Raw genomic sequence first — 27,896 nt, forward strand, 5'->3', positions numbered from 1 at the left:
CACATGATAACATCGGCTTCTTCCCCTTCCCCTCCCCCAGATGGCCTGGAATGGCTCCAATTACCAGGAGGGGAGGGTTGGACAGGGACACAAGGTCCTATTCCTGCTCACGATGCAGAGTCTATTCTAGCTATCCACACCATAGATGTACGTTGACAGTGTGGTATCAGATGTGCTGAACGCCTGAAGCTGTGCTCATGGACTGACCCCCATCAGCAGAGGATTGGAAAGGGCTGATCTCTGGGCTGCTGGGTTTCTTGTAGCTCCATCAGATGGGGGAACAATTTGGTCAAATGGGCCAAAACCAGGCATGGGATCCTTCCAACTTATCCGTCTCTGGCCTGTTCAGAAGCCTCTCATCTGAGATCCCATTCATTCAGAGTTTGTTCAGGCTTCAGGGGGTGTGTTTGTGTGTGTGTGTGCATGGAGAGACTGGCAGGCCTTGGCAGAGGGCCAGGCCAGGTCACCTCAGCAAGTACCTTATGCTCTAAAGAGCATACTATGTGTCTGGGAGTGGGGAGTGGGGTTAGGGAGTGGTTTTGTCTCAGGCATCTGGTTCACTCTACCCATTGCTTTCCAAGCTACTGTCTCTCTCACATCTCTCTCTTTCATCTGTCCCTCCCCGCCCTACATCTGCTGCAACAGCAGCAGGTCAGCAACAGTACTCTCATCAAGAGAATGGACTCCATGTTTTCCAAACGTTTTATTAAGAATAAGGCATATGACAGTCACCCCTACAGCACAGGGCTCTATTTCTGTAGGTGAGTGAATACACTCTGAAAAGCACTGGATTAAAAAGCGCAGCCAACAGAGAATGTGGAGCAGGCTCTGCCCTGCACGCCTCCCATTCCAGGCTGGCACAAAAGTGGGAATGGGTGCCTAGGAGACCCCCGACCCCAGATGAGAAGATGCTTCACACCCTCTGGCCTCCTTCCCTTTCACCTCCATCCAGGATGACTCTACCCTGCTGCTCATATAGGGATGAGCTGCCCCATCTTGGCCCAGAACTGGTCCGCAAAGAACAGGCTGCCTTGGCAAGGATACAGTGATGAAGGGTGTAGAACCCCGGACTGCATCGCTCACGCCTTCCTGAATGGCTTCTAGAATGTAGGACACCACCACTGCTCTTCCTTCTGGTCTGCCTACGCTTGCAATGTGGGATACCCGCTAAGGACTCTGCGTGTCCACGTGAACCACCTCAGTCTCTTGATGGGGATGTGTACAACAGAGAAATTAAATGGCTGGTTCCCTTCTTGGCCACTGGGTCTTTCCTGGGCTGTGGCTGAAGGGAAGAGAAGGAAGCTAAGGGCAGGGCGTGTCCCAGAGTGGGAGCCTGAGGCAGTCCTTGCCTGATGACCAATGAAGGGAGTCTTTCCTCATTTCCACAAGAGGGAAAGGGTGTGCTGATAACACCAGAATCCTGGATCTGCCTGGGCCTTTCTATCACTCTCACTGACAGAAGAGTTGCATTATCCAACCCCCACCCCGAGATCTCCAGTGGTACCCTTAGACCCTTTCATCTGGAAGCTCTGCAAACACCTCACAGATATCATTATCTCTGCTGTGAGCAGAGGAACAGGATTTGGGAGGTACTGACAGGGTCATGTGAGGAAAGGGAGGTAGGTTACTGTCTGAACCTAGGGATGGGGTTTGATAGAGGCAGCTGAATACCCTGGGTACCCAGAAGAGAAAAGGAAGAGAACTATTGCTATAGTTTAAAGGGAAGCTAGCTGGGGGTAGCTATGGCTTTTAGTGGGTGGACAGACGAGAAAGAGCTCTCTCTCTAGAAAAGTCAACCTAACAAAGTCACCCTGTTCACCCCAAAAGTATGGTTCCAAGAGGTGTAGGTCTGTGCAGGTGACCCAAGAAGGTAGCACTCCTCTCCCACGGACCTTCAGGCACCTCCAGGGGAGCAGAGGGGGTCCCTCACACAGGCGGGGTCCAGATGGACAGGGTGGTGAGTGACAAGTGGGACAGGTATTGCTGCTGGGCTTAAGGGGTAGAGGTTGGGGGCCCTAGGAGGGAATCCAGGGTTCTGCTTCTGCATCCAGCTACCATAGCTAGACAGCTTAGCCCAAGCCTAGCTATGGCTCAGTGGCCTCTGCTGCCCTTCAGGGAGGGCCTGTGTGCAGGATCAGGGTAGAATGTGCTCACTGCCTTTGGCTACCTGCCAAATTCCTGATTCCTCTTACAGAGCCGAGGACATGAGCTAGGAGTTCTTTTTCTTCCTGGTGGCCATGACTGAAGAAGTTTGTCAACTGCAGAGACAGACTGCTTACCTCAAGACCTTGGGTGACACATACAATGTGGTGCCTTTGCCAGGGCCAGGACCTGCTAGGGGGCCAGTGTCTGGGTGAAGAGAGGTATCTTCTCTCAGAAGCCCCAGGGAAGACCTCACAGGCACTTAAGACTCAAAGCAGGTCAAACCAAGAGTGGTGGAGTGGGGTTCTGGGGCTCTGACATGGGGTCCAATCATGAGCTGGACAGAAGCTGCCTGCCTTTGGTAGTGAGAATTGGGAAAGGGATTCTGTTCTCTGCTTACCACTCCCAACCACACAGGAGCACCCCATTATCACCAGGTTCTACAGGCTTAGAGGCCTTTCCAGTGATGGGTACCACCAAGGTCTAACCAGTCTTTACTTTCCTCTCCAGAAAAATCAAGTTTCTAAGGCTAGCTGCCACTTCAGAGAAGCCAGGCTCTCCTTCCTGCCTCTGGGTGCGGCCGCTGTTTGGGAAGCTGGGCAGGATTAGCACCTGTAACAGGACTGGGAAGTCTCTAAAGTGGCCTCGGGAACAGAAGGGCGAGAGGCCCTTTTGGCTGCCCTTGCCAAGCCAAATCTGAGCCCCAGCTTGCCTGTCTCCAATCGCCTGCACCCCTACACGACAAACCTGGGAAGAACCAATCAGTTCCTCTTCCGTGACTGGCTTCAAGGGTCTAGCCTTACTGTTTTCTGTAAGTCAACTGCCACCAGGAACACAGCGGCTCTGAGAGGGTGTGACTTCTAAAATAGATTCTAAAGTGTTCCGTGCTCACCTTCAAGGACTTATCAGTGGGGTGGGGAGTAGCTACTTCCGAGTACACGAGCCAGCTCCTAAGCTTGCCTCTCCCGAGCAAAAGGCTGGGCAGGGCTGGGGGGGGGGGGGGTGAATGGGAGGGGAGAAAGCAGGGAAGGGGTGCTTGAGAGCCTAGCGGCGCCAAGTGCCACCTTGTTCCTTCCTGTAGGCAGACCCAGCCTTCTCCCGCCCTAGGGACAGGGATTGTCAGCTTTCCAGGGACAGGCAAGACCCCATTCCCCCTACCCCCCAGGGGCTGGGGGGTGGTACACAGATTAGGGTCATTACTGCCAGTGCACGACAAAAAAAGGTGCGTTGCTTTGGCGTTGCCTCTGCAAAGGAGCTCCCTCTCCGGAGAAGACGGTTCATCTCGGGAAACACACAAGCGGGGGCGGCTCTAGCGAGTGGCGGAGCTGGGGCGGATCTGCCGGCTGGACTCCACCCCATCCCTGATCCCGCCTGGCCAGGCCTGCTTTCCCGGTTGCCGCCGCCAGCCCTGCGCCTACTCAGGATCCCCCGGGGCGCTGGGCGCGGCGGCTGGGCTCTCGCTGGGCCCCGGGTGTGGGCCGCCTCGGTACCGGGGCTCCTGGTGTGGCACGGGGTGCAGGGCGTCTTGGTCCCGCATCTCCTGGCGTTGCAGAGGGCGAGGGCCACGGGCGCTGGGCCGCGGCGGCCTCCGTGGGTAGAGAAAGAGCGCTGGGTCCGGCATGGGATCGGCGTCTTCCCAGGTCGCCCAGTCCCGGCCCGGAGCCTTGGCGGCCGCCTCGGGAGCACGGCGAGCCCGTTGTGCACGCCGGCGGACCCGGGGCTCGGCGGCCGAGGCGCCAGAGCGGGGAGCCTGCAGTCTCTGGCGCGCGGCGTGCAGCTGGCAGGAGAGGTAGGCGGCCGCCTCGGTGTGCTTCTGCAGCTCGGTGCCCAGCACCGTGGCGCGGTGGCTGCGGCGGCGCAGCTCCTCCAGAAAGCGGCGCTCCTCCGAGCGCAGGCTGCAGCGCAGCGCGGACACCAGCGCCTCCCGCTGCGCCACCTCCCGCCGCAGCTCCGCGTTGGCCGCCGCCCGTGCCTCCAGCTGCGACTCCAGCGCGCGGCACTTGCCCTCCAGTTCACGGGACGCCTCCTCTGCGGAGAAGGGAAAATAAAGCGACGGTGCCCTCAAAGGCTTGAAACATATTTCAGTTGACCCAGAAGCCACCCCCTCCTCCCCGCTCTTCTGCCTCAAAATTCAGCCACAGGGACTTTACCTTTCTGCGTTTGTGTGTTCTACTCTCTGCGTTTAATTCTCCAGTTTAAACGCAAAATCCTTTCTGACTGATCGTTTATTTGTAAGCGATCTGTTGGGCCTTGATTCTCCGGGCCCTGTGTTGAGCCCATGTTTTCATGAAGCATGCAGAGCAGCATAGTAAATAATCATAAACAAATGTCAGATTGCCAGTGTGACATATGTCAGAAAGAGATTAATATTCTGATTCTAGGGGAGGGGGGATGTGATGCCATCAGGGCAGGCTTCTGGGCAGGAGGGGCTTGAGAGCTAGGATGAACAGTCCCTTTTCTGGAGAAGGATACTCCTGGGGGGGTGGGGGGGCTTGTGCTAAAGCCCTGTGCTCAGAGGACAAAAGCAGGGGCTGAGTAGCTAGCTATAGGTGTGCTCAGAAGGTGGCGGGCGTCCCTTCCTCCACAGAGCACATAGGCCATTTTGTGAGGTTTTTGTTGTTGTTGGTTTTTTTTTTTTTTTTTTTTTCTGACTGGTCTAACCCAGAACTTCTGGAAATGGTCCTAGAAATGGCACTTCTGAGGTATCCCTAGGTGGTTATGCAGAGCCAGAGCTGAGGACCCCTCCCCTTGTGGGCCTTACTCCCCATCTATACCCTGGGATCTCAGAGGCAGAGGGGGATACGTTCCTTACAGAGCAGAGGCTTGAGCTCTGGTGACCCCAAAAGCCTTCTGAAAGGAAAGCTAGTAGCTGTGCAAGTGTCAGGTACCGCCTTGCTCAGCGTCAGGATTAGTGAGTGCGCCTTCCTTCAGGCTCCAGGAAGTGTCCACGAGTGCTATGTGAAGAAGTGGACAGAGCCAGCTCGAGTCTAAGAGCTCCCATGGTTCCTAGCTCATCTTCGGCCTCACCAAGCAATCTGTAGGACTTAATACAGTTCAGCGCAGAAATCCCCAGCCTTCCTCGCTCTTGATGTGTAAGAACTTTAACACATTTGTATGCCTCCCTCCCTCCCTCTTTCTTTTCCTCGCCCCCCACCCCCACCCCCAGCAAAAAACAATGATCTCACAATATCACAATATAGCACTGGCTGGCCTGGAACTTGCTATATAAACCAGGCTAGCCTGGAGCTCACCTAGATCCTCCTGTCTCTTCTGGTGAAGTGCTGGGACTAAAGGCATGCACCATCCTGTCCAGCTTCCTGTCAATTCTTATGAATTCTTCTGGCACCAACGTGGTGGTTTATGATTGTAATATCAACACTTGGAAGGCTGAGGCTGGAGAATGACCACAAACTTGAAGCTCACCTGCTCTACACAGTAAGTTCTAGGGCATTTGGGACTACAGAGTGAGGCAGTATCTCAACACAAAACAGATTGTCCCAGGGTGTCATTGTATAGCTCAGGCTGGCCTTGAGTTTGATATAGCGCGATGAAGAAACTGGCTGAAGCCCCAGGCACCCCTCTGGCTCTCTCGAGTGATTCTCTCAGAATCCTCTGAACACTGCCAGAGCGGAGGCCTCCCAGCCGATGTTCCTCTTTCTGACATTTAAGTCTGGACCTAATCTTGTCACTCAGTACTGGAACTTCTGCTACAGCACCTCATTGTTCATTTGTTTTGAGACAGGGTCTCCTATGTAACCCTGGATGTACTGGAACTTATTATGTAGACCAGGCTGGCCTAGAACTTACAGATCTGTCTGCCTCTGCCTCCTGAGTGCTGGGATTAAAGATGTGTGCCACAATGCCCTGCCCAAGTGAGACTCAAAGTCTTTTAAAATTTCATTCTGTCATTCATGTGTTTGTAGGTGTGTGCAGTGTGTGTATATGTCACTGTAGAAGCCAGAGGTCAGTGTTGGGCATCTTCCTTTTTCAGTCTTGGAGGCAGAAGGTTGAGGAGTTCAAGGCCGTCCTTGACAATGAGTAGTCAGCGTGGTCCAGTAAGAGGGCTCAGCAGGTAAAGGGGCTTGCCGCCAAGCCTGATGACCTGAGTGTGATCCCTTGGACCCAACTGGTAGAAGCAGAGAAGCGACTGACTCCCAGAAACTCTCAGGCTTCCCTATGTCCCACTGCCATAATAATATATAAGATATTTTAAAAGTGCTCGGGGAAACTCAACCTTCCGGGGCCTCAGGCACCTCCCACCACAGCCCAGAGCTATTCTTCTTACCTTGCTGGTGAGACTGGACCTCTCTCATCTCCAGGTCGTGGGTCAGCTCTAGGGAAGAGAGAACAGAGGAGTTTGTGTGCCCAGGTGGGTGTACATGTCAGGAAATTACAGCTCCATTAAATGAAGGACAGATTCGCAGGCAGCATTACACCACCACCCATAGCTACCTCTCATCCCAGCAGGGGAAGCCACGCTAGAGGCAGACCCTGAGCCCGGGGTTTCTGGGGCCAGGGATCTTCCTAGCGAAGGCTTTGTGCCTAGGCCTGAGCACAGAGACCACCTCTGTGGGCAGACGATCCTGTCTTGTTTTGGGAATGAGGGGATATTTGCCTTTTTCTATGGCGTACTATGCCACCGGGTCAGATGGTTGTGGAGGACTCTTGTAAACACAGGGTCCTCACTCATGCAAGCTTAGTTGACTGACGAATGCCGCAGTGCCAAGAATGCTCGGGAGGCAACAGAAATAGAAGCTACTTACTGAACACACACGGTACTAATTACATGGCCAGTATTGTACCTGTATTACTGTCTAAAGATCTCTGTCGTTTTCCAAATCCCATTTGACCACCATGCAAGAAGGGCTTCAGGAGGACAGTGCCATCTAGTGGTAGACAATGTACCAGGCTCTGGTTCGGTGTTGCTGGGGAAGGACTCCTCAGGGGCACACAGCTGAGGAATGCCATCACCAAGTCTCTCTGGCTTAGGAACAAGTTCTTCCTGGGCACCCAAGAAGAATTTCTTTTTCTTTTTTTTTCTTTTAAAAATTTATTTATTTTTTTATGTCTATGAGGACACTGCAGCTGTCTTCAGACACACACCAGAAGAGTGCATCAGATCTCATTACAGATGGTTGTGAGACACCATGTGGTTGCTGGGAATTGAACTCAGGACCTCTGGAAGAGGAGTCAGTGCTCTTAACCGCTGAGCCATCTCTCCAGCCCCAAACTTCTTTTTCTTTTTCTTTTTTTAAAGATTTGTTTATTATTACATGTAAGTACACTGTAGCTGTCTTCAGACACACCAGAAGAGGGCGTCAGATCTCATAATGGATGGTTGTGAGCCCTCATGTGGTTGTTGGGATTTGAACTCAGGACCTTCCGAAGAGCAGTCAGTGCTCTTAACCACTGAGCCATCTCTCCAGCCCAGAACTTATTTTTCTTATACTTACTTATTCTTTGGTGCCCCCAACGCCTTATCTCCAGGGCAACTGTGTGATTGCTATTTTCAGCCTCAACTCCCAGAGCTCAGAACAATGAGGGATCAGGGGTTGGAAGCTCAGCAATAGACAGATGCTTAGCGCTCCTGCTCTGGGTTCCACCTCAGACAGTGTGCAGGGAAAAGGGCGGCAGGGAGCGGGGAGTCAGAGGGGCCTACGAGGAGCACTTGCATGGACCTTCAGGGGTAAAGTTTGGAGCCTGAAGAAAGTGGTGCACCTCAGGGAACAGTGCCCGGCGGTGCCTACAGTCAGTCCTGTGTCCCTGAACAGTGCCCTGCGGTGCCTACAGTCAGTCCTGTGCCCCTGAACAGTGCCCTGCGGTGCCTACAGTCAGTCCTGTGCCCTTGAGCAGTGCCCTGCGGTGCCTACAGTCAGGCCTGTGCCCCTGAGCAGTGCCCTGCGGTGCCTACAGTCAGGCCTGTGCCCTTGAACAGTGCCCTGTGGTACCTACAGTCAGGCCTGTGCCCCTGAGCAGTGCCCTGCAGTACCTACAGTCAGGCCTGTGCCCTTGGTCTGCTCTTCTTCTCTCCTCAAAATGCTCTAGGGACCACAGTTTGCCAGAACTATATTCTCTCGGGAGGCCGCTTGTTGCTGGGACACAGGAGAGAACCTTAGCCATGGCCAGAGCCTGAACCTTCTCCCTGGGGCCACTGGGAGCCCTCTGATGCCTCCACGCCTAGGACTCCTGGGGACCAACTTCTCCCTTCCACCAAGGCCTATGAAATGGCCTAGGGACCTTGGCTTTGCCACTAACTTCGTGAACTTCTTTCAACCACTAACCACAGGGCTTAAGATTAGGAGACAGAACCCCAAGTGGCACTGTGGTTCTGTCTATCTTTGTTTATTTGCTTATTTATTTATTGAGATGTTCTATGCTTTAAATATGCTTCACCCAAGGAGTGGCACTATTAGAAGGTGTGGCCTTGTAGTAGGTGTGGCCTTGTAGTAGGTGTGGCCTTGTTGGAGCAGGTGTGTCACTGTGGGCGTGGGCTTTAAGACCCTCCTCATCCTAGCTGCCTGGAAGTAAGTATTCTGCTATCAGCCTTCAGATGAAGATATAGAACTCTCAGCTCCTCCAGGCAGTGGTGGCACACGCCTTTAATCCCAGCATTTGGGAGGCAGAGGTAGGTGGATTTCTGAGTTCGAGGCCAGCCTGGTCTACAGAGTGAGTTCCAGGACAGCCAGGGCTATACAGAAAAACCCTGTCTTGAAGGCCCCCCAAAACAAACAAACAAGCAAAAAGACCAAAGAACTCTCAGCTCCTTCTGCACCATGCCTGCCTGGATGCTGCCATGTTCTTATCTTGATGATGCTGGACTGAACCTCTGAACCGGTAAGCCAGCCCCAATTAAATGCTGTTCTTTATAAGACTTGCCTTGGTCATGGTGTCTTGTCTAAGACAAAATGGGATCTCATTACATAGCCCTGGCTGTTCTGGAACTCACTGTAGCGACCAGTCCAACCTTAAACTCAGAGATGAGCCTGCCTTTGCCTTCTGAATACTGAGATGAAGGGTGTGAGATACCACACTGGGTTCTCCCGCCTTTCTCCACCCACCTTCTGATGTGAGTCCTTGTGGATTCTATAAGTATTCTATGAAAGTAGTACATGGTAGGACCCTGGTCAGTAAGGATACTTCTCGGAACCTTAGTTTTCTCTTTTGGAAAATGGGAGCAAAACATCATTTCTCTTACATGGGGCTGGTGCCAGGATGCAATGAGAAGAAAAAGAGAGGCTTTAGCTAGGGCTAGACCAGCAATTAAAGCACAGGACACGTGTCATTGTCCAGGCTGTCCCACCAGCCCAGAACTTCTACCTCCAAGTCTTATGGTCTTCATCTTTTTTGTTTTGTTTGTTTGAGACAGGGTTTCTCTGTGTAGCCTTGGCTGTCCTAGAACTGGCTTTGTAAACCAGGTCTACAGATTGCTTGCCTCTGCCCCCAAGTGCTGGGATTAAAGGCTCGCACCACCACCACCTGGTTCCATGTTCTTTATCTCTGTCTTCCAGGCAGGCAGCCTGCCCTCCTGGGTCCTCCTTCAGTCTCCTTCCCAGGTTCCTTTGCTCTCCCTGCCCCTCCCTACTAGAAGGAGGGCCTGATCCAGTCATCTCAGCCCCCAGAGTGGCAGTTCCAGACAAGACCGGAGTTATTTTTATCTCCTTAATCAATAACCAGGAGGCTTGAGCCCAGACTCACTTGACAGTCAGGGGGACTATAGGACCCTCTGATCCTGCCTGCGATGTTGTCATGGGAACTATCCTGTGTCCAGAATGGAAGGACCCAGGTTCTTAGAATCCGGGAAAATTGAGAAGAAAAGAGAGGATCTGCAGTAAGATTTTTAGTCCGTTTTCCTCTGATACTGTCATTGCGATGAAAAAGCAGCTTCTAGAGCCATCCTGTCACTGGGGAGACAGATGGCCAGGAGCCTAGCATGGACTACTGCAACTTGATCTGCATATGCAAAGACGCTGAGGCCAGCCTGGTCTACAGAGTGAGTTCCAGGGCAGCCAGGGCTACACAGAGAAACCCTGTCTCAAACGAACAAACAAACAGGTGGAAGCAGAAAGATTAGACCTTCAAGGCCATCCTAGGTTACTTAAGGAGTTTGGGCCAGTCTGGGCTATATGAGACCTCATATCAACAAACACCCATAAAGCCTGCGCTTGTAGACACATGAGCACTTGGGTCGCAGTCGCACCTCTGGAAGGCTGGGTAGTAGAGGCTATGTAGGTTCAAGATCAGAGGCCAGGCCTGGAATTTCCAGTCATTCTTTGCCCGTCTCTCCTCCGTTCACAGATGTAATCAACCAGAGAGCCCTTTCCCCCAAGCTGTTTCCCACTATCTCTTCACCTCTCCCCAGGACCTTCCTATTGGCTCTGCCATACATATCCAGACTCCCTCTGGCACAGTTCACCTCTGCTGCTGCTGAAGAAGCATCCAGCTGCTCCAAACCATTCACTGATTCTCTTCTGACCAAGGGAACAAGCCAAACTCACCTGGCACTTGTCAGGGTCGGTCTCCAGGATCTGGCTGTAGCTGGACTTCTTATTGTCTCTTCTAAGCACAGCTTTACACTACTTCCTGGCTTTGCTATGCTCGCCCGTATTTCTTCACTTCTTTCCCCTGTCAGGATGTCTGCATACACCTCAGCCTCCAAGAAGATGGCAAGCTCCCCCTAGCATGGAGGTACTCAGTCTCCATCATCTTGCTCAAACTGGATTATCATCCTGGACTCTCAACAGCCCTTTTATTTTCTGATGTATGTTTAGTTTATTATTTTATTTTATTTTTTGATTTTTTGAGAAAGGGTCCTGCCAAACATACATGGAACTCCCTATGTAGACCAAGCTGGTCTAGAACTCACAGAGATCTGCCTGCTTCTGCCTCCTGAGTGCTGGGATTAAAGGTATGCCCCATCATGTCCAGCTAGATATATGTTTATTTTATGTCTGTGATGCTGGGCATGGAATTGAGGCCCTTGTGTAGATGCTAGGCAAATGCTCCAACAATGAGCTAGCCTCTGCCCCATCTCACTCACATCCACTGGGTTCCCCAACCTGGAATTCCTGAAGGATGACAGATGCTTAGGAGAGGGTGAGGAACAGGGTCTACATAGCCCAGGCTGGCCTAGAAATCAGTATGGAGCTGAGTACCTTCCCTGGTACTAGGTTACAATCAAGTTCTATCACATTCAGCTCTTTTCTAGAATTCACTCCACCCCGAGTCTTAATTCTCATTCAGAAAAGAGATGCGACAGAAGTGTTAGGCTCACAGGAACTCAAGGAGAGCATCCCACCAGCAAAACCAGTGGTGGTGATGGTGACCCTGCCTTACTCTAGTTACCTGGGGGCCAGTGTTCACCTCACCTGAGCAGCGTTTCTGCAGCCTCAGGATCTCCAGGTGCAGGTCTCGAAGCAGGGCCATCTGCTCCTTCTTCAGGAAGCTGATGTGGCGTTGCACGCTCTGGATCTGATGCTCCAGGGACACGGTATCCATGGCAACCCAGGCCTGGGCCCCACCTGGGTGGAAGACAATGTGAAAGCACATCTTCAGAGGCTCTTTGCCTTGCCCCACCTTCAGGTCTTGTGGTGTCCTTCACACTAGGTCCTCTGGTCTCTAGGGAGAGGATTCTGCCACTCTGAGTTCTCTCTACTGGCTTTCCCGAACACTGAGAGTGCGCCCTCAGGGAGGTGGTTACACCCATCTAACGGACTAAAGCCGCAGAGGTGCGTGGAGGTGGGGGTGCTGGCCACATTTTCCTGACTTTTCTGCTTCTCAGACAGACAAACAAATGGAGCAGAAGTTGGCAAAGACAGGTAGATGACTTTAGGTCTAGCCTTCACTATCTAGATATGTCATGCAGGGCCAGCCTTCTCCCTCTGTGAGGTCTCAGCTTTCCATAGGTAAAATAAGGGATCTGACCCTGAAATCTGGTCAGGTTATGATGCCCACATGCATCTCAGCCATATGACTCCTTGGATTCACAGGGAGAGAGGGTCCTAATAGGCAGTCCAGGCCAGCCTTGAACTCTCCACAATCCTGCCATCTCTGCCTGGGGAGTGCTTCAGTTATAGGTATGCATTGTAGCGCCTGGCCAGAGAGGGGAGGGAAAGCTGAAAGGAGAACTGCTTACTGACCTGCCTCTGTGGGCTGAAAGCAGGAGGTAGTCAGTCTACAGAGAGGAATGGGGGCTGAGATCAGAAGCCCTGGACTGTGGATCCCCAAGGAGACCTGGGGACAGAGAAGCATGCGCCCAAGTCCTACTCCTGGCTAGGTTTGCAGGCCCTGCCTCCCTCCCTCCCTGGCCTTATCTTCCCAGTGACTGTTTCGGGTAGCTAGCATCCCAGAAAAGCAAAGGTGGAGGCAGGAGCTCTGGGGCCCAGGACTAAGAGCCCATTTCTTCTCTGCCAGCCACTCCCTAAGCTGTTCATTTATTTTTGGGTAACTGAGCTTCTATTATGAAACCCGGGCTGGCTCAAATGATCCTCCTGCCTTAGCTCTCTGAGCAGCTGAGGCTACAAGCACATGCCCCCCCCCCAAAGGTTTGTTTGTTTGTTTATTTATTTATTTATGTTTGTTTGGTTTTTGCTGAGCTGGAGATTTCACAGGGCACCATGTACCTGCTAGACAAGCACCATACTGTGAAATTACATCACAAGTCTCTCCTAAAGGAAGAGCAGGGTCTCACTAAGTAGCTCTGGCTGTCTCAGAACTCATCAAGCAGGCCTCAAACTCATAGAGATCCGCCTGTCTCTGCTTCCCAAGTGCTGGGATCAAAACATGAATCACTATCCTGGGCTTTCCTTAAACATCTGAAGAACCTGACTCCACCCACTCTGGGGATTTCCATGGATGGTGGGAGAGGGGGCCAGGAAGACAGACATCTCTTCTGTGTGGAATTTTCATTTGTAAGGACACTCCAAGTAGGTCCTCCCGAGAACCTCAGTTCCATAGGCTCCTGTCTGGGCCTTCTTCCTTGCCGCCCCTGGCCCCACTAAGCCAAGATACCAGTCTTTTTATTTCAGCACAGGGTGGCACTTTGGGCTATGGAGAGCACTTGATGCTTACTGACCAAGTATATGCTCAAGAAATAACACATGATCCCACTTTTGCCAATCATTTTCCCAGGCAACCATACAGACTGTTCAAACTACAGACACTGAAGTGATGGAGCCATGCCCTGAGTGCAGAGGTAGGGTACACCTATCTCTCCAGCCGAGTCGTCCCTTCTTTACTTGTTTTTGAGACAGAGTCCCAAGGATTTGGTTTTGATTTTTTTGTTTGTTTGTTTGTTTTGAGACAGGGTTTCTCTGTATAGCCCTGGCTGTCCTAGAACTCACTCTGTAGACCAGGCTGGCCTCAAACTCAGAAATCTGTCTGCCTCTGCCTCTGGTTTTGATTTTTGAGGTGGGGTCTTGTTATGTTACACTGAGGTCTCAACTTTGTAAGCTCATGTGATCCTAGAGCCTCTGTCTCGCAGGTAGCTAGGAATACAGATGTCCAGTTTCTTCAATTTAAACACACTATCCATGTTTACACTGGCAACAGGCCTGAGTGAGAATCCTGGCTCTCTTCGTTACCTTCTGTATTGGCTTTGAGCATGAAAGCTAACCTCTGAGAGATAATATTTTCCTGATGTCAAATGGAGGTAAAAAGGACTGCAGAGATGGCTCAGTGGTTAAAAACATCTGCTCTTCTTCCAGGGGTCTGGATTCTCTCATTTCCCAATGCTACATGGCAGCTCACAACCATTTGTAACTCCGGTTTCAGGGGATCTGATTCTTCTGGCCTCCAAAAATACACAGATATAAATGTAGGCAAAACACACACATACATACACACAAAATAAAATTAAAAATGTTTTAGCGAGTAAATATGTTAACAGTCCTAGAATACCAGTGAGAATTAAAGGAGACAAGAAATGTGAAGTACCAGCTAACCAGCTAGGTATGGTGGGACGAAGGGTCAGACGTTCAAGGTCATCCTGGGCTACACAATGAGCTCATGGCTAGTCTGGACTACACTAGACAATACCTCACAGGCAGGTAGGCAGGCAGGCAGACAGACAGACCAAAAGAATAAAGTGCTTAGTATAAAAGTAACTCAGTATTATATTCTTTTGTTTTTCTTTCTCTGTCCATCTCTGTGTGAATAGGCTGTCTTAACTTAGTTGAATATTTTATCCATCCATCCATCCATCCTCCATCCATCCATCCATCCATCCATTCCTCCATCCATCCATCCATCCATCCATCCATCTATCCATCCATCTATCCACCCATCCATTCATCCATCCATCCATCCATCCACACATCTATCCATCCATCTATCCATCCATCCGTCTACTGTTGCAGAGCATTAGTCTGGGGAGAGGACATAGTGATAGACATAAAAAAGACCCTGCAGCTGGACAGTGGTGATGCACACCTTTGACCTCAGCACTCAGAAGCAGAGGCAGTTGAATTTTAGTGAGTTCAAGGCCAGCCTGGTCTACATAGTGAGTTCCAGGACAGCTAGAGCTACACAGAGAAACCCTGTCTCAAAAAACAAGAACCCCAAAAGATGGCAGGAGAAACTTCAATGAGACAAAACAGTAAGAAATAAGGTGGAAGGGTTTTGCAGATGTAATTACAGTTCCTACTCAACTGACTTTGAGCTAATTAAAATTATGGATATGACCTATCAGATGAGCCATTTGAATGAACTCACAATGGAAAAACCCAGTTAAACTTCACCAGACTCCTGCTTCTTAGAAACTGAGCTAATAACTTTATTTACTCTCTCTCTCTCTCTCTCTCTCTCTCTCTCTCTCTCTCTCTCTCTCTTTTTGGTTTTTCAAGACAGGGTCTCTCCGTGTAGCCCTGGCTGACCTGGAGCTCACTCTGTAGACCAGGCTGGCCTCGAACTCAGAAATCTGCCTGCCTCTGCCTCCCAAGTGCTGGGATCAAAGGTGTGCGTCACCACTGCCCAGCAACTTTATTTACTCTTTAAGAAATAGCTCTTGCAGCTGGGTGGTGGTGGCGCACACCTGTAATCCCAGCACTCTGGGACGCAGAGGCAGGTGGATTTCTGAGTTCGAGGTCAGCCTGGTCTACAAAGTGAGTTCCAGGACAGCCAGGGCTATACAGAGAAACCCTGTTTCTAAAAAATAAAAAAAAAAAAATTATCTTTTGCATTCATCCATTTTGTGTGTTTGCACATGTGCACGAATGACAGTGTGTGAGGGAAGGCCAGGGACAGCTTATGGAAGCTGGTTTTCTCCGACCTCTCTGGGATGGAAATCGTGCTGTCAGGCTTGGTGGCCACTGCCCTAACCTGTTGGGCCATCTTGCCAGTCTATCCTTTTTCGTTTATTTTAATTAACGACGATGATTACTGTTATTAGAGGTCTCTCTGTGTAGTTCTGGCTGTCCTGGAACTCAATTTGTAGACCAGGATGGCTCAAACTCAGAGATCTGTCTGTGTCTGCCTCTTGAGTGCTGGGATTAAAGGCATGCACCTCTACCACTGAATCATTTTTTGTTTTGTTTTGGAGACAAGTCTCTCTTTACATAGCCCTGGCTATGCTGGAACTTGCTATGTAGACTAGGCTGGACCTGAATTCACAGAGATCTACCAAGTACTGGGATTAAAAGGCCTGAAATACAGTTATTTTTTTTTTTTGAGACAGGGTTTCTCTGTGTAGCCCTGGCTGTCCTGGAACTCACTCTGTAGACCAGGCTGGCCTCAAACTCAGAAATCCGCCTGCCTCTGCCTCCCAGAGTGCTGGGATTACAGGTGTGAGCCACCACCACCCGGCGGTTTTGGTTTTTTTAATTGTGTTTTTATTTTCTATAATTTCATTCTTGAGTACTGTATTACATAATTTCCACCCCAACAAACAAAAATTTACTGAGACTATGTAGTGTTACTCTTATGTGTATGTGTTTAGAGTTGCTCACTTGGGATTGGATAATTCATCATGGGGTTCATCTCAAGAGAAGATTGAGATTCTCCCTCTCTTGCAGCCATCGATTGCCTGTTGCTCTTCATCTAGGGTCCTTGAGGTTTAAAAAAAAATCACTCTACTGGCCAGGGGTAGCATTATGCCTATAACCACAACATTTAGGAGTCTAAGGTTGGAAGTTCTTAAGTTGATTTTGAGCTCGAGCCACAAAATAAAACTACCCTGAATGTAACCCGTAGCATTATCTCCCTAACCCAAGTCACCAGCTTCCCCCTGGTACCAGTGCAGTGCCCTAAGACCTGGCTTCTTGCTTCTGCCCTGCCCCATTCTTTTTCACTGAGGAGCCAAATCTCCTTCAGCAGACCTCAGGCTGTCATAACCTCCTGCCCACAGACCTAAGGCTGTCATAACTTCCTGTCCTCAACTCAAAACTCCTCAATGCTTCCCATTACACACCAACCCAAAGTTATTTAACTATGTGCACCTGCCTGTGTCTTTGTGCGTGCGGGAGTGTAGATTCCTGTGGAGTCCAGAAGAGGTTGTTGGTTGCTTTAAAGCTAACACTGTGGCAGTTGAGTGTTGTCACACAGTGGTGCTGGGAACTAAACCTGGTATACACCTTTTACGGCTCAGCTATCTCTTTGGCATATGTGTATACGTGTTGTTTTGTCTCCAAGACAGGGTTTCACTGTGTAGACCTGGCTATCCTGGAACTTGCTCTGTAGACCAGACTGGCTTCAAACTCAAGAGATCCACTTGCCTCTGCCTCAGTGTTGGGATTAAAGATGTGTGCCGCCACCATCCAACTCTTTCCTTAAAAAACATTCATTTGGGCTGGAGAGATGACTCAGTGGTTAAGAGCACTGACTGCTGTTCTGAAGGTTCTGAGTTTAAACCCCAGCAACCATATGATGGTTTATAACCATCTGTAATGAGATCTGGCACCCCCTTCTGGTATGTCTGAAGACAACAGCTACACTATATATAAATAAATCTTAAAAAAAAAATTCATTTACTGATTATACATGCTACAACATGGGCGTGGAGGTCGGAGGGCAAGTTGCAGAAGGCTGATTCTCTTCCCACCGTGAGGATCCCAGGGATGGACCTCAGGCTCTCGGGGTTCGAAGCAGTGCCTGTATACACTGAGCCCTCTCACAGGCCTGGCCTCCTTTTCTGCTTTTGAGCTGGAGTCCCGCTCTGTAGCTAAGAAGGACCTCAAACTTGTGATCTCCTGCTTCTACCCATACAGTGCTGGGAGTGTAGGTGTGCAGCACCAGAGGGGGGCATAAACCCAAGTCCTAATCAAACCCTGCCTTTTCTGCCTCTAGTCAATTGCTCTTGTCTCTTGGTCTCCCACCGCTGGCTTCTTTGCTGAGGTTCTTTGAGCCTCTTCTCAGCAGGGAAGCCTTTTACCAGTCTTACCTCACGGCTCATTCCTCCCCATGACTCAGAATAAAGAGACTTCTGTCATTTCCCGCTCCTTTCCCTCGCACTATTCCTTCATGAACTCCCTGGCACAGGAGCGCACGGAAAATTTGTTTACTGTCTGTTTCCCTTGCCAGACTGTTAGCAACAGAAGATGAAGGACTCTTGTTTTATTTTCCCCAGTTCCCCAGTGCCTAGCACTGTATGTAGCAAATAGGAATCACTCGGTAAATATCTGCAGAATGCACAAGGGTGTGGATTTGGGGGAGTTCATGGACTGATGGCAATGCTGGTTCCCTAGATCAAGACAGACACAATGAAGTTTGACATTCCCAAGGGCCCGCAGGGAAGAAAGATGTCAGGTGGAGTACTTCATACTCTGACTCCTAGCGCAGGAGAACCAGATGCGTTGTATGCCTCTGAAACGATATGTCTATACTGGGAAGAGAATGGGCTTGCGTGTACCAAGGAGTGCACACGCACACATGGGTAAGAACCCGTGATTCTAGGGCCTCCCGCCAGCTCTATTATGGAATAGCATCCCAGGTTCTTGTCTTCTCCCATCTGTGTGGCCTGTGTCCCTGCTGACCTGCAGGATGAAGGTGTGTAGTCCTACCCTAGGAGGAAGAGAGGAACTGTCTGTTCCCACTCACTACCACACGGACAACTGTGAAGGGTGAAAGTCTTTCCCAGATAGCCCTGGAGTCTGGAAGCTGGCCAAGGGAGGCCGAGCCAGCTGCGCTTTCCTGGACGGGCTGGACCGTTCACTTCCAACTAGGCAGGCCGCTCTTTCTTCTTAGGGCAGACATTTGGGTTGCAAATGATCTTGGCAAGTTTTCATTCTTAGGCATTACTGTGTGGATTGTCTGGGGGAGGGGAGGAGGTGGAGTGGGGAGAGGGAACTAAGAACAGCCGGAACTCTGTAGCTGAGGAGTCGCAAGTCTGTCAGCAGGGAGGCAGGAAAACAGCAGGTTTTCATGACATACATGCAGTCCTAGAACTGCTGGGCAGCAGACGCTTGTGTCCTAGATGTAGTCTAAGAGGCAGCAGCAGCTGACGGGTTGGTGCTGCCAGCTGTCTTCTCCCCTGAACCCAGCTGAGTCTCACATCCTCTACCTCTGTCTACCATCCTGACCACTGCCAGATCTGTGTTGCTTCTACATTTCCACTCCTGGTGTTCTAGGTTCATGTTAATTTTATAGCTTGACAAAACAATAGCAGCAGCAGCAGCAGCAGCAGCAGCAGCAGCAGCAGCAGCAGCAGCAACAGCAAGTCACCTAAGGGCTGGAAAGATGCTCACTCAGTGTGTGAAGGTGTTGGCTACCCACCTCGATGTCATGGGCGTGAGACCTGGACTCAGCATGGTGGAAGGAGAGAGCCCACTTCCACGAGCCTTTCCTCTGACCTTCCCAGGCGTACCATCGCATGTCATGGATGCACCCCCACTCATCCCCCGCACACAGAATAAATACAAGAAAATGTAATTTAAAAAAAGGCACGGAGGCTGGCGATGGCACACAACTTTAATCCCAGCACTGAGGAGGCAGAGGCAGGTAGATCTGAGTTCAAGGTCAACCAGGTCTACAGTTAGTTCCAGGATAGCCTGGGCAACAGAAAAAACATGTCTCAATAAAATAAACAAAACAAAATAAAAAACAAACAAAACAAAACAAACAAGACGAAACCTCAAAAAACAAAAAAACAGACAAACCAAAAAGCAAAAAAATCACCAAGAATAAAATGGATCTGTGACACAAGGTGCAAAATTTATAGTTAACTCCAAACACTGCTGACACATATCTCTTGGATTTGAAAGGTACAGAGATCTCTTCCCTTTGGGAAAACTGGCAAGAAAGGCCTCAACCATCAGCAAAGAAGCTGGCTCAGGGACCTTCTGATCCTGGCACAAATCTGACTTAAATTTTTTAAAAATTACATTTATTTATGTATGTATTTATGTGTCAAGCTCATGCATGCCACAGCATATGAGAGGAGGTCAGAGGACAAGGAGGGAATCCACTCATGCTGTCGACGACATGGGTCGTAAAGACTTCAGATCACCAGGCTGGGCAGGAAGTACCCTTATCTGCTAAAACATTTTCCTGGCCCCAATAATTCTTTCTCTCTGAGGCCCTGCCTCCTGATCCTGGTGAGTAACTCAGCTCCTGCTAATCTCAGGGTCTCCAGTTCCCTTCCCATCTGCCCATAACTGTCATGGAGCACAGGGAACTCAGTGTCTCCCCTCCTCAGTTCTTACAGTTATTTGGGTTCAATGTACCACAGGAAGTGCAGAATCCTAGCACTCGAGACTTGAGTCATCTCAGCCAATGGCGTCTCTACTTTTGTTCTACTTAGCTCTAGAATTCAGCATCGGAGATGGGTTCAGATATCAGAGGGTATGATGGTGGCTCAGTTCTCTCTGTTTTTCTTTCCATGGAACAAGATTTCTCTATGTAGACCAGGCTGACCTCTAACTCACAGAGATCTGCTTATCTCTGTTTCTTGAGTCCTGTGGTTAAAAGCATGTTTGTGTGTGACACCACACCCAGTGGGTTGGCTGGCTTCACTTTTAGTGATCTTTAATTTTGAGAAAAAAAGTACTGCATATATATTCTTATAGGTGTACTCTGTGTGTGTGGTGGCGGGCGGGGGGGAGGGAAGGTCCCCTCATGCCACTGTAATGTAGAGGTTAACGGACAATTTTGGGTGGTTAGTTCTCTCATGCCATTTTGGGATCTGGGATTAAACTCAGACTGTCTTCTGAATTTATATGCTGAGCTATCTCTCCAGCCCCTTTTAGTGGTCCTTACTATGATAAACTTTTAAATAAGAAAAGATGCCCACTAAATAAAAGTCTGAAACTATTTTTATTAACTAATTATATATAGCTGTTGTTGTTGTTGTTAAAATGGTCTCACTCTGTAGGCCAGGATGGACAGGAACGTGCTGTGACCCAGGCTGACCTCCAACTCACAGCAATCTTCCTGCCCCAGCATCCTGAACGCTGAGACTGCAGGCATACGCCAACCAGACCCGAGTGGACTTACAATTTCCCTGAGATGCTTACACTTCTCCTTATCCCCTGCCACCTTTCAGCCTGTTCCATGTTCCCCCAGTTATTTTCTGCCCCATCCTTCCTTCAAGCCAGCATAGCATCTGGGAGAGGAGCAGCCTGGCCCCTTGGATCCCATGGAGTTTCCGTGTGCCCCGTCTTATGCCTTGACTGATGTCTTGTCCCAGTTTTCACTCCTACTGTCTCTTTTCCTCCTTGGGCCAAAATCATCTGTTGGGTCAACAAATGAATCTCTCTGTACCATTCTCAACGTTCTGTAAGAACGCATGGCTCCTAGGATCCTTGTTTTAGGGAAAATGCTATTTCTTCCCCTAAAGCCAAAGCAGATTTACGAGCTGGGAGAGGCAGAGTTATGGACAAGTAAATAAACGAATCTATTTATATGTTCTTTAATTTTCTCAGTCATTATTCCTGTTCACCATCTGACTCAGAAGCCCATGGCAAGAGGAGCACAGATCTCAGAAGCCTTTCTAGGTCCAGGCCCGAAGCCCCAGGCACGAATGCTAGCACACACTAACACTCAGTACTGTTCCCAGCACCGTACACACTAACTCACCTTAACTCTATACTGACAGTCCTACTTGTGCATCCACCCACTCCAGAGATGAAGAACTAGGACCTCGGAGAGCTAACGCCCTTTGCCTGACGTGCACAGCTGGGCTGACACCTAGGAGACACTCTGAGGCGCTCACTCTGTAACATAAAGCTTCTCTTATGGCAACCACACTTCATATCTGGGGGCTAAACTGGCTTTTTTGAGGTGGGTGGGTTCTACCTCTTGCTCTCTGGACAAACTCTCCCTGTATGCCCCCCCCGCCCCCCCAGTTTTCTACACTCCACCCAGTTTCTGTCTCCTGAAATCTGACCTCTCCTTGCATTTTAGAGCCTTCCTGCCGGCAGTTTGGACTCTGGGAATCCCTTGCAAGAAACAAACCACACAGCCAACAGTGAAGCCGAGCGAATGAATTGAGTCTGACTGGGAATCACCAGGGCAAGTAAGTACACGCATTAAAAAAATAATTACTCTGCCGCCCCCTCCAAGTCCTTGGCTCTCCTGAGGACGAGTCTGGAAGCAAGATCTGGCCTTTGACAAGTGTCTGGACTCTGTCTGCAAGGTGGGGGCTGATGGCAGAGACATTCTCTAAGGACCTGTGATTCTCTGCACTACAGAGTCCCTCCTCCCAGACACCCCTCAACTCTGACTCCCCGCTCCACTAAAGATCCCACAACCCCAACCTCAGCATTATTGAGGATTCAGGTACGTGGGAGTGGGGTGTCGGGAAAAACTGGACCCCCTTTCAATCCTGATGCTCTGTAGTTTGTGCCTCGAATTTGACACTCAGAGCCAGGGGGGCTGCGGGGTGGGGGGGCAGGGTTGAGGGGTATGGGTACCACAGAGAATAGGGAAGAAAGGGACCAGGCAGGACACGAAGAGCAGGAAGAACGGTGCGAGTGGTGATGTGGACTGCTTTGGACTCCCCGCCAAGGCCGGGAAGGGCCCGGGTCTAGCGGCGGAGGACAACTTCTGCCAGCAGCCCGCGTCCTGCCCGCCTCCCGCTGCGGTGCCCGACCCCGCGCAGCCCTCCAGGCGGAGCCGGAGCTCGGACGCTCTCTTCATCACCCTGGCCACTCGGCCAGCGCCCACCCTCGACACCCACCGCCGGCCTGCTCACCTGCGGACCCGAGAGAGCCACCGGGCCGGGCCCGGGCCTCGCTGGGTCTCGGGAAGAGCTCTTCTCCCGCGCTAGCTGCTCTCATGGATCCGCAGAGCGCGGCCGGGCTGCGGCGCCATCAGCTGCTGCGAAGCTGTGGGGCGCGGACTCCGAGGCTCCGGGGGGCTCCGGGGCGCAGAGGTGGGGGGCCCAGGGCAGGCTTCGGGCGTAAACACCCAGCAACGTGACCGGAACTGGCGAACGAGCTGGAGGGGGCGGGGGGCGGGAGAGATAAGGGGGAAGGGAGGGACCTGGGGCGCTCGGGGAGGGGCCGTGGGCGGGGCGGGGGGGAAGGGAGGCTGGGGCGGGGGAGGGGAGCTCCGGGACCTCGGGGAGCCCCAGGAGCCAAGCCTTTGCACCCCGCGAGCAGCCGAATTCTCGGGTCCTGCCCTGGCTGGGAGCTGAGGAGGGAGCCTGAGACACCTCAGGCGACTAGGCGAGCGGGGACGCGGCGACTGATCAGCACCGCGGACAGCGCCCAGGCCCGCAGGCCAGGATCCGATCTGCCTCTCTAAGTGAGGCAGCGCCCGCAGCCTGCCAGGCAACGGCTGGGGTACCCACGAGCTGGGGTATTGAGAGCTGCTGGCGAGTCTAAAAATGAGTTCCTGATCTGATCAAGGCGGCAGCAAAGCTGTGCCAGATGTCTCACTAGTTTTGTGACCTTGGGTGAATCACCTCACCTCTTATATGATGATACCCAGAACCAAGAGAAGATCTTTTATAAATTCTAAAGTTCGTAAAAAGTATAAGGCACTGCTGGTGTTGAGTCTGGTTCTTCTTTTTCTTTTTCTTTTTCTTTTTCTTCTTCTTCTTCTTCTTCTTCTTCTTCTTCTTCTTCTTCTTCTTCTTCTTCTTCTTCTTCTTCTTCTTCTTTCTCCTCCTTCCTCTTCCTCCTCTTCTCCTCCTCTTCCTCCTCTTCCTCCGTTTCCTCCCTCCCTCTCCTCCTTTCTTCTGTAAACAGATTTCTAGAGATACTGCCCATCTTAGAGTGCTGGCTCCATGAGTATCTTTCTCTTCTATAGAGAGATGATGGTGTGTGGGGTGCACCATTGGGTTGTTGTGAGAATTAAGTGGGTTAATACCTGTTCAGTGCTCACTACAGTGTGGGGGCTCACTAGACACCTGTACACGTGACGGCTGAGGCAGGGGATGTGAGTGAATGGTAGGAGGCTCGGAGTTCCCAAAGGCAACTCGCTTCCAACCCTACCTTGCCTTGCTGAAGGGGGAGGTGGGGTTTGGGGACTCAGACCTCAGGATTGGTCTGGAATACCTCACTCCATTACCAGCCAAATATTTACTTTCCTCTCGAGCCAAATTTCTAGAAGGCCTTAATTTTATTTTAAATAAGGCATTACTATGTATGTAGCTCTTGCTGGCCTGAATTCTATTGTTTTGTAGACCAGGCTGGCCTTGAATTGACAGAGATCTTCCTGCCTGTTTCCTGAGTTCTGAGTACAAGGATGTGCATTACCAGCTCGAGATTTTTTTTCTCCTCTTCCTTTCGCTTCCTCTTCTTCTAAATAAGGTCTTGCTGTGCCACTGGCCTTGAACCCATTCTGTAGCCTGGGCTGGCCTTAAGCTCCAGAGCCTCCTGTTTTAGCCTCCTGAGTGTGGGCATTCCATGCATACACCACCTCACTCAGCTCTCTTGTAAATCTCTGAGGCTTAACTGGACTTGGGTGTCAATGAATAAAGTCTTTAGCTTCTCTTGGCAGAATCTAAGCCTTAAAGAATTGAAAGTCTTAGCTGTTTTGACCGGCACTTTGTCTTTAATAGGTTCTTGTGTTTTGTTCGAAGCCCACATGATCTGCAGTTTGTAGCTCTGCTGTAGGCTGGTTTTCGTCATGCCTAAGCAATTCCTGGTTGGGAAAGCCAGCTGGTCCTGTTCTCAATTCCTACCTGCCCCTACAAGACAGTATACCTGAGCTGTGTGTATATGGGTCTTCTGCAGAGATATGGGCTATGATAAACTACCTAATGCACTCAATTGTATGAAGTATCAGAACTATAAAAGATGTTTTCTGTCTCCAAAAGAAAGAATCTGAAACCTGATATTAGCTATGCTACCTCTAGCTAAATAATTCTAGAAAATTCTAGAAAACTCTTAGCTTCTCTGAGCTCCTCCTTCTTCTCTTCCTTTTCCTCTTGTTCTTTTTGCTTGCTTGTTTTGTTTTGTTTTTGAGACAGAGTCTGATCCAGAAGCTAAAGTTGTTCTTGAACTTGTGGTAATCTCAACTCAACTCTGGATTGCTGGAATTACAGGCACGAGCCACTGTCCCCTCCAGAATTGTACTTCTTCAATATGCTGGGAAGGGCAACATCTATCAACGGGATTCTTATAAAAGTATCTCAAGGGATGGCTGGTGAGATGGCTCAGTGGTTAGGAGCACAGGCTGCTCTTCCAGAGGACTGTGATTTAGCACCCACACGGCAGTTTACAGCCATCTGTAACTCCAATCCCAGGGGATCTGGTGCCTTCCTCTGGCCTCCCCAGGCACCATGCACGCACATGTTGCAGAGACATTTGTGCAGGTAAAGCACCCATATGCATAAAATAAAAATGTAAGGGGCTGGAAAAAATGGCTCAGTGGGTCAAGAACACTGGCTGATCTTCCAGAGGACCCAGGTTCAGTTCCCAGCACTTACATGGCAGCGCACAACCTTCTGTAACTCCAGTTTCAGGGGACCTGACATCCTCTTTTGGATATCATGGGCACCAGGCATGCAAGTGATACACAGACAGACAGATAGACAGACAGACAGACAGACAGACAGACAGACAGACACACACACACACACACTTGGGGAAAACACCCATACACATAAAATGAAGTAAAAAACAAAAAAAAAATTTAAATGTGTTATGAGGTAAAGTTCAAATATAGTGTGTGTGTGTGTGTGTGTGTGTGTGAGACACATGTGGAGAGGATTGCTATGACCAACTCCCAGATGTTCTCCTTGTCCTGGCACTCTGGCTTTTCAGCAGCTAAAGCAAACAGCCAGAGGGACTTGTCTGAGTGGTAACCCTATTCCATCCAGGCTGCAAACATGAGACAAGATGTGCTCCTTATAGTCCTTGTACCCAACCAAGTTCAACCAGGACCCGCTGGATATGAGAGCCCTCTACAGCTGCCCTCTAGAAACTCGCAACACATTTGCTTGTAAAATATTTACCTGAAAAGTCCTAAATCACCTGTAAAAGCCCCCAAGCAGTGAGCAGCGCCGCAAAGAAGCTGGAGCCAGGGAGCAGGAAACCACCACAAGCGAGTCAGGGAACGGGAAACCACCACGAACGAGCCAGGGGCTGGGCTCCAGGCTGGGTTTCTTAGAGCTGTTTCCTTGGAGGAGCTGTAGAAACCATCAGCTGTTACAGAGTAATAGCAGTGAAGCTGTGTGCACAGCAGGTGAGGTTGGAGGAGGCCTAGAGTCATCGTGAAAGGCGTCACTAAGATGACCGTGCCCACAGCGACAGTGGCAACAATGAACATTTACGGAGCACTTTGTGTGTGCCAGGGATTTTGTTAAATATTTAAAGAATTCCCCCCTATTTTTGAAGTTAATTTTGTAGCAAAGTAAAAGAAAAAGCACACAGAAGTATATAACCCACCTTAGAGTGGAACGTACTCTGAGCCAGCCGCTGTCTCTATGCAGTCTCCTCTTAGCTTCTGAGGACTCTATGGCAAAGGCAGTTCCTATCTGTGGATGGAGAAAAGGAATCTGAAGGGAGATTACTCAAAGCCCCACATCTGGGAAGCAGCGGAGCCAGGGTTACAGCCCTAGTCTACCTAGTGGTAAGAAAGTTCACAACTGCAGCATTATCAGGCCTCCCTCCGGGAGATGGGAACCCAGCGGTGGCTGAAAGCACCATCGTGGTGATCGTGGTGATCGCCACAATGGGCAAGGCTTGGATGCTGCATTCAGCTCTAACTTTCCTGAGTCGCTGACCAATCCTGGCCCACTAGCTTGTCAATAGGAGATGACAGTAGTGGTGGTGATAAATGATGGATTTGATGGTGGTGATGGCGAGGATGATGATGATTATGGTGATGGTGATGGGGTGGTGGTGGTGGTGGTGATATGTGCTCTAGATCACACTGAGTCTTAGACTTACCTCTTCTACTTCAACCCTGTCCACTACTCCTCCATTCAGGGCAGGCAGATCAGGAGCTGCCACCTCACCTTTCCCCATTTTTACACGTGTATGTCACTTTACTTTGTGTTTACTCACCCCTGCCCCCAACCTGGCGTTCAGTTGATTGAGATCCATTTAAAGGATCCCGTGGTGTCTAATTGCCTATGCCTAAAATTAGGTCAGTTTCTCTGCTCTTGGACAACTCATTCCCAAATTCTTGGTGATCCAGTATAAATATGGTCTTCTTCCTTTCTTTTCCCAGTTTCCACTAACTTTGTTACACCACATAGTCTACACTTCCCCTTAGGTCTACACTTCTTCCTTTTTTTTTTTTTTTTTTTTTTTTTTTTTTTAAAATGTCTTTTGAGATGGAGGTTTCTCTATGCAGTACTGGCTTGCCTGTCCACCTCTGCCTCCCCAGTGCTGTGATTAAAAGGTATGGCTACTAATTCTACCCTGACAGGCTAAAAGCACAGCAACAAAAATATCCTGCTATCTTTTTTGTTTGTTTGTTTTTTGGTTTTTTTGAGACAGGGTTTCTCTGTGTAGCTCTGGCTGTCCTGGAACTCACTCTGTAGACCAGGCTGGCCTCGAACTCAGAAATCCGCCTGCTTCTGCCTCCCAAGCGCTGGGATTAAAGCCGTGTGCCACCACCGCCCGACTTATTCCTGCTATCTTACCACACTAAATCTACTATTGTATTACTTTTGTGTATTGTCAATTTTCACCTTTCTTTACTTACTGGGGGGTGCTGGGGATCAACCCTAGGGCCTTGGGCATGCATTCTATCTATCACTGAGCTGCAAATGTAACCCCTCTTCTAGGGGTTATCATGAACATGTTGATGTACGTAATGTTCATAGTACGATGTTTCAAGTTCTACTATGACTTTTCTTCATGTTTCTAGACTGCTGTGGAAGCATTCCCTTCAGAAGAGAGGCTTATGGAAGAAGCTAAAGAAATTTAAGAGCTTCAGGAAGTTCCCGGAAACTTACAAGATTCACAAAACCTCTCCTTAAGATTGTAGAAGCAGGAACTGGAGAGATGGCTCAGAGGTTAAGAGCACTGGCTGCTCTTCCAGAGGTCCTGAGTTCAAATCCCAGCAACCACATGGTGTCACATCCATCTGTAATGGGATCTGATGCCCTCTTCTGGTGTGTCTGAAGAGAGCAATGGTGGTGTACTCATATGCATGAAATAAATAATTTAAAAGAGATGTATTTATAAAAAAAAAAAAAAAAGATTGTAGAAGCAGAGCCGGGCATGGTGGTGCACACCTGTAATCCCAGCACTTGGGAGGCAGAGGCAGGTGGTTTTCTGAGTTCGAGGCCAGCCTGGTCTACAGAGTGAGTTCCAGGATAGCCAGGGCTACACAGAGAAACCCTGTCTTGAACCCCCCCCCCCCCAAAAAAAAAGAAAGAAAGAAAGAAAAGAAAAGAAGAAAAGAAAAGAAAAGGTTGTAGA

The 27,896-nt window shown here is 50.0% G+C and overlaps 1 protein-coding gene and 1 long non-coding RNA gene across 2 annotated transcripts; one reads left to right on the forward strand and one right to left on the reverse strand.

The window, feature by feature from the left end:
- Positions 1-688: 688 nt before the first annotated feature.
- On the reverse strand, positions 689-22,486 carry Ccdc92b (coiled-coil domain containing 92B). Its single transcript, XM_052196405.1, has 4 exons — positions 22,262-22,486; positions 11,508-11,660; positions 6,428-6,475; positions 689-4,170 (listed from the first exon to the last, which is right to left on the reverse strand). Exons 1-4 carry the CDS (start codon positions 22,344-22,346, stop codon positions 3,557-3,559), a joined length of 900 nt encoding a protein of 299 aa, XP_052052365.1. The 5' UTR covers positions 22,347-22,486; the 3' UTR covers positions 689-3,556.
- On the forward strand, positions 21,439-27,620 carry LOC127694749 (uncharacterized). Its single transcript, XR_007979852.1, has 3 exons — positions 21,439-21,583; positions 21,759-21,846; positions 27,340-27,620. It is a non-coding gene; the product is annotated as an uncharacterized LOC127694749 (long non-coding RNA).
- The last annotated feature ends 276 nt before the right edge of the window (positions 27,621-27,896 follow it).

The sequence above is a fragment of the Apodemus sylvaticus genome, chromosome 10 (assembly GCF_947179515.1).
Source record: "Apodemus sylvaticus chromosome 10, mApoSyl1.1, whole genome shotgun sequence".
In the NCBI taxonomy this organism is placed as follows: Eukaryota; Metazoa; Chordata; class Mammalia; order Rodentia; family Muridae; genus Apodemus; species Apodemus sylvaticus.

Excerpts from the sequence above, each read along its gene's own strand:
- Ccdc92b (XM_052196405.1), bottom strand. The coding sequence starts at position 22,346 with ATGAGAGCAGCTAGCGCGGGAGAAGAGCTCTTCCCGAGACCCAGCGAG. Across the intron at positions 11,661-22,261 it reads TGGCTCTCTCGGGTCCGCAG|GTGGGGCCCAGGCCTGGGTT; the intron begins GTGAGCAGGCCG and ends TCTTCCACCCAG. Across the intron at positions 4,171-6,427 it reads GGTCCAGTCTCACCAGCAAG|AGGAGGCGTCCCGTGAACTG; the intron begins GTAAGAAGAATA and ends CCTTCTCCGCAG.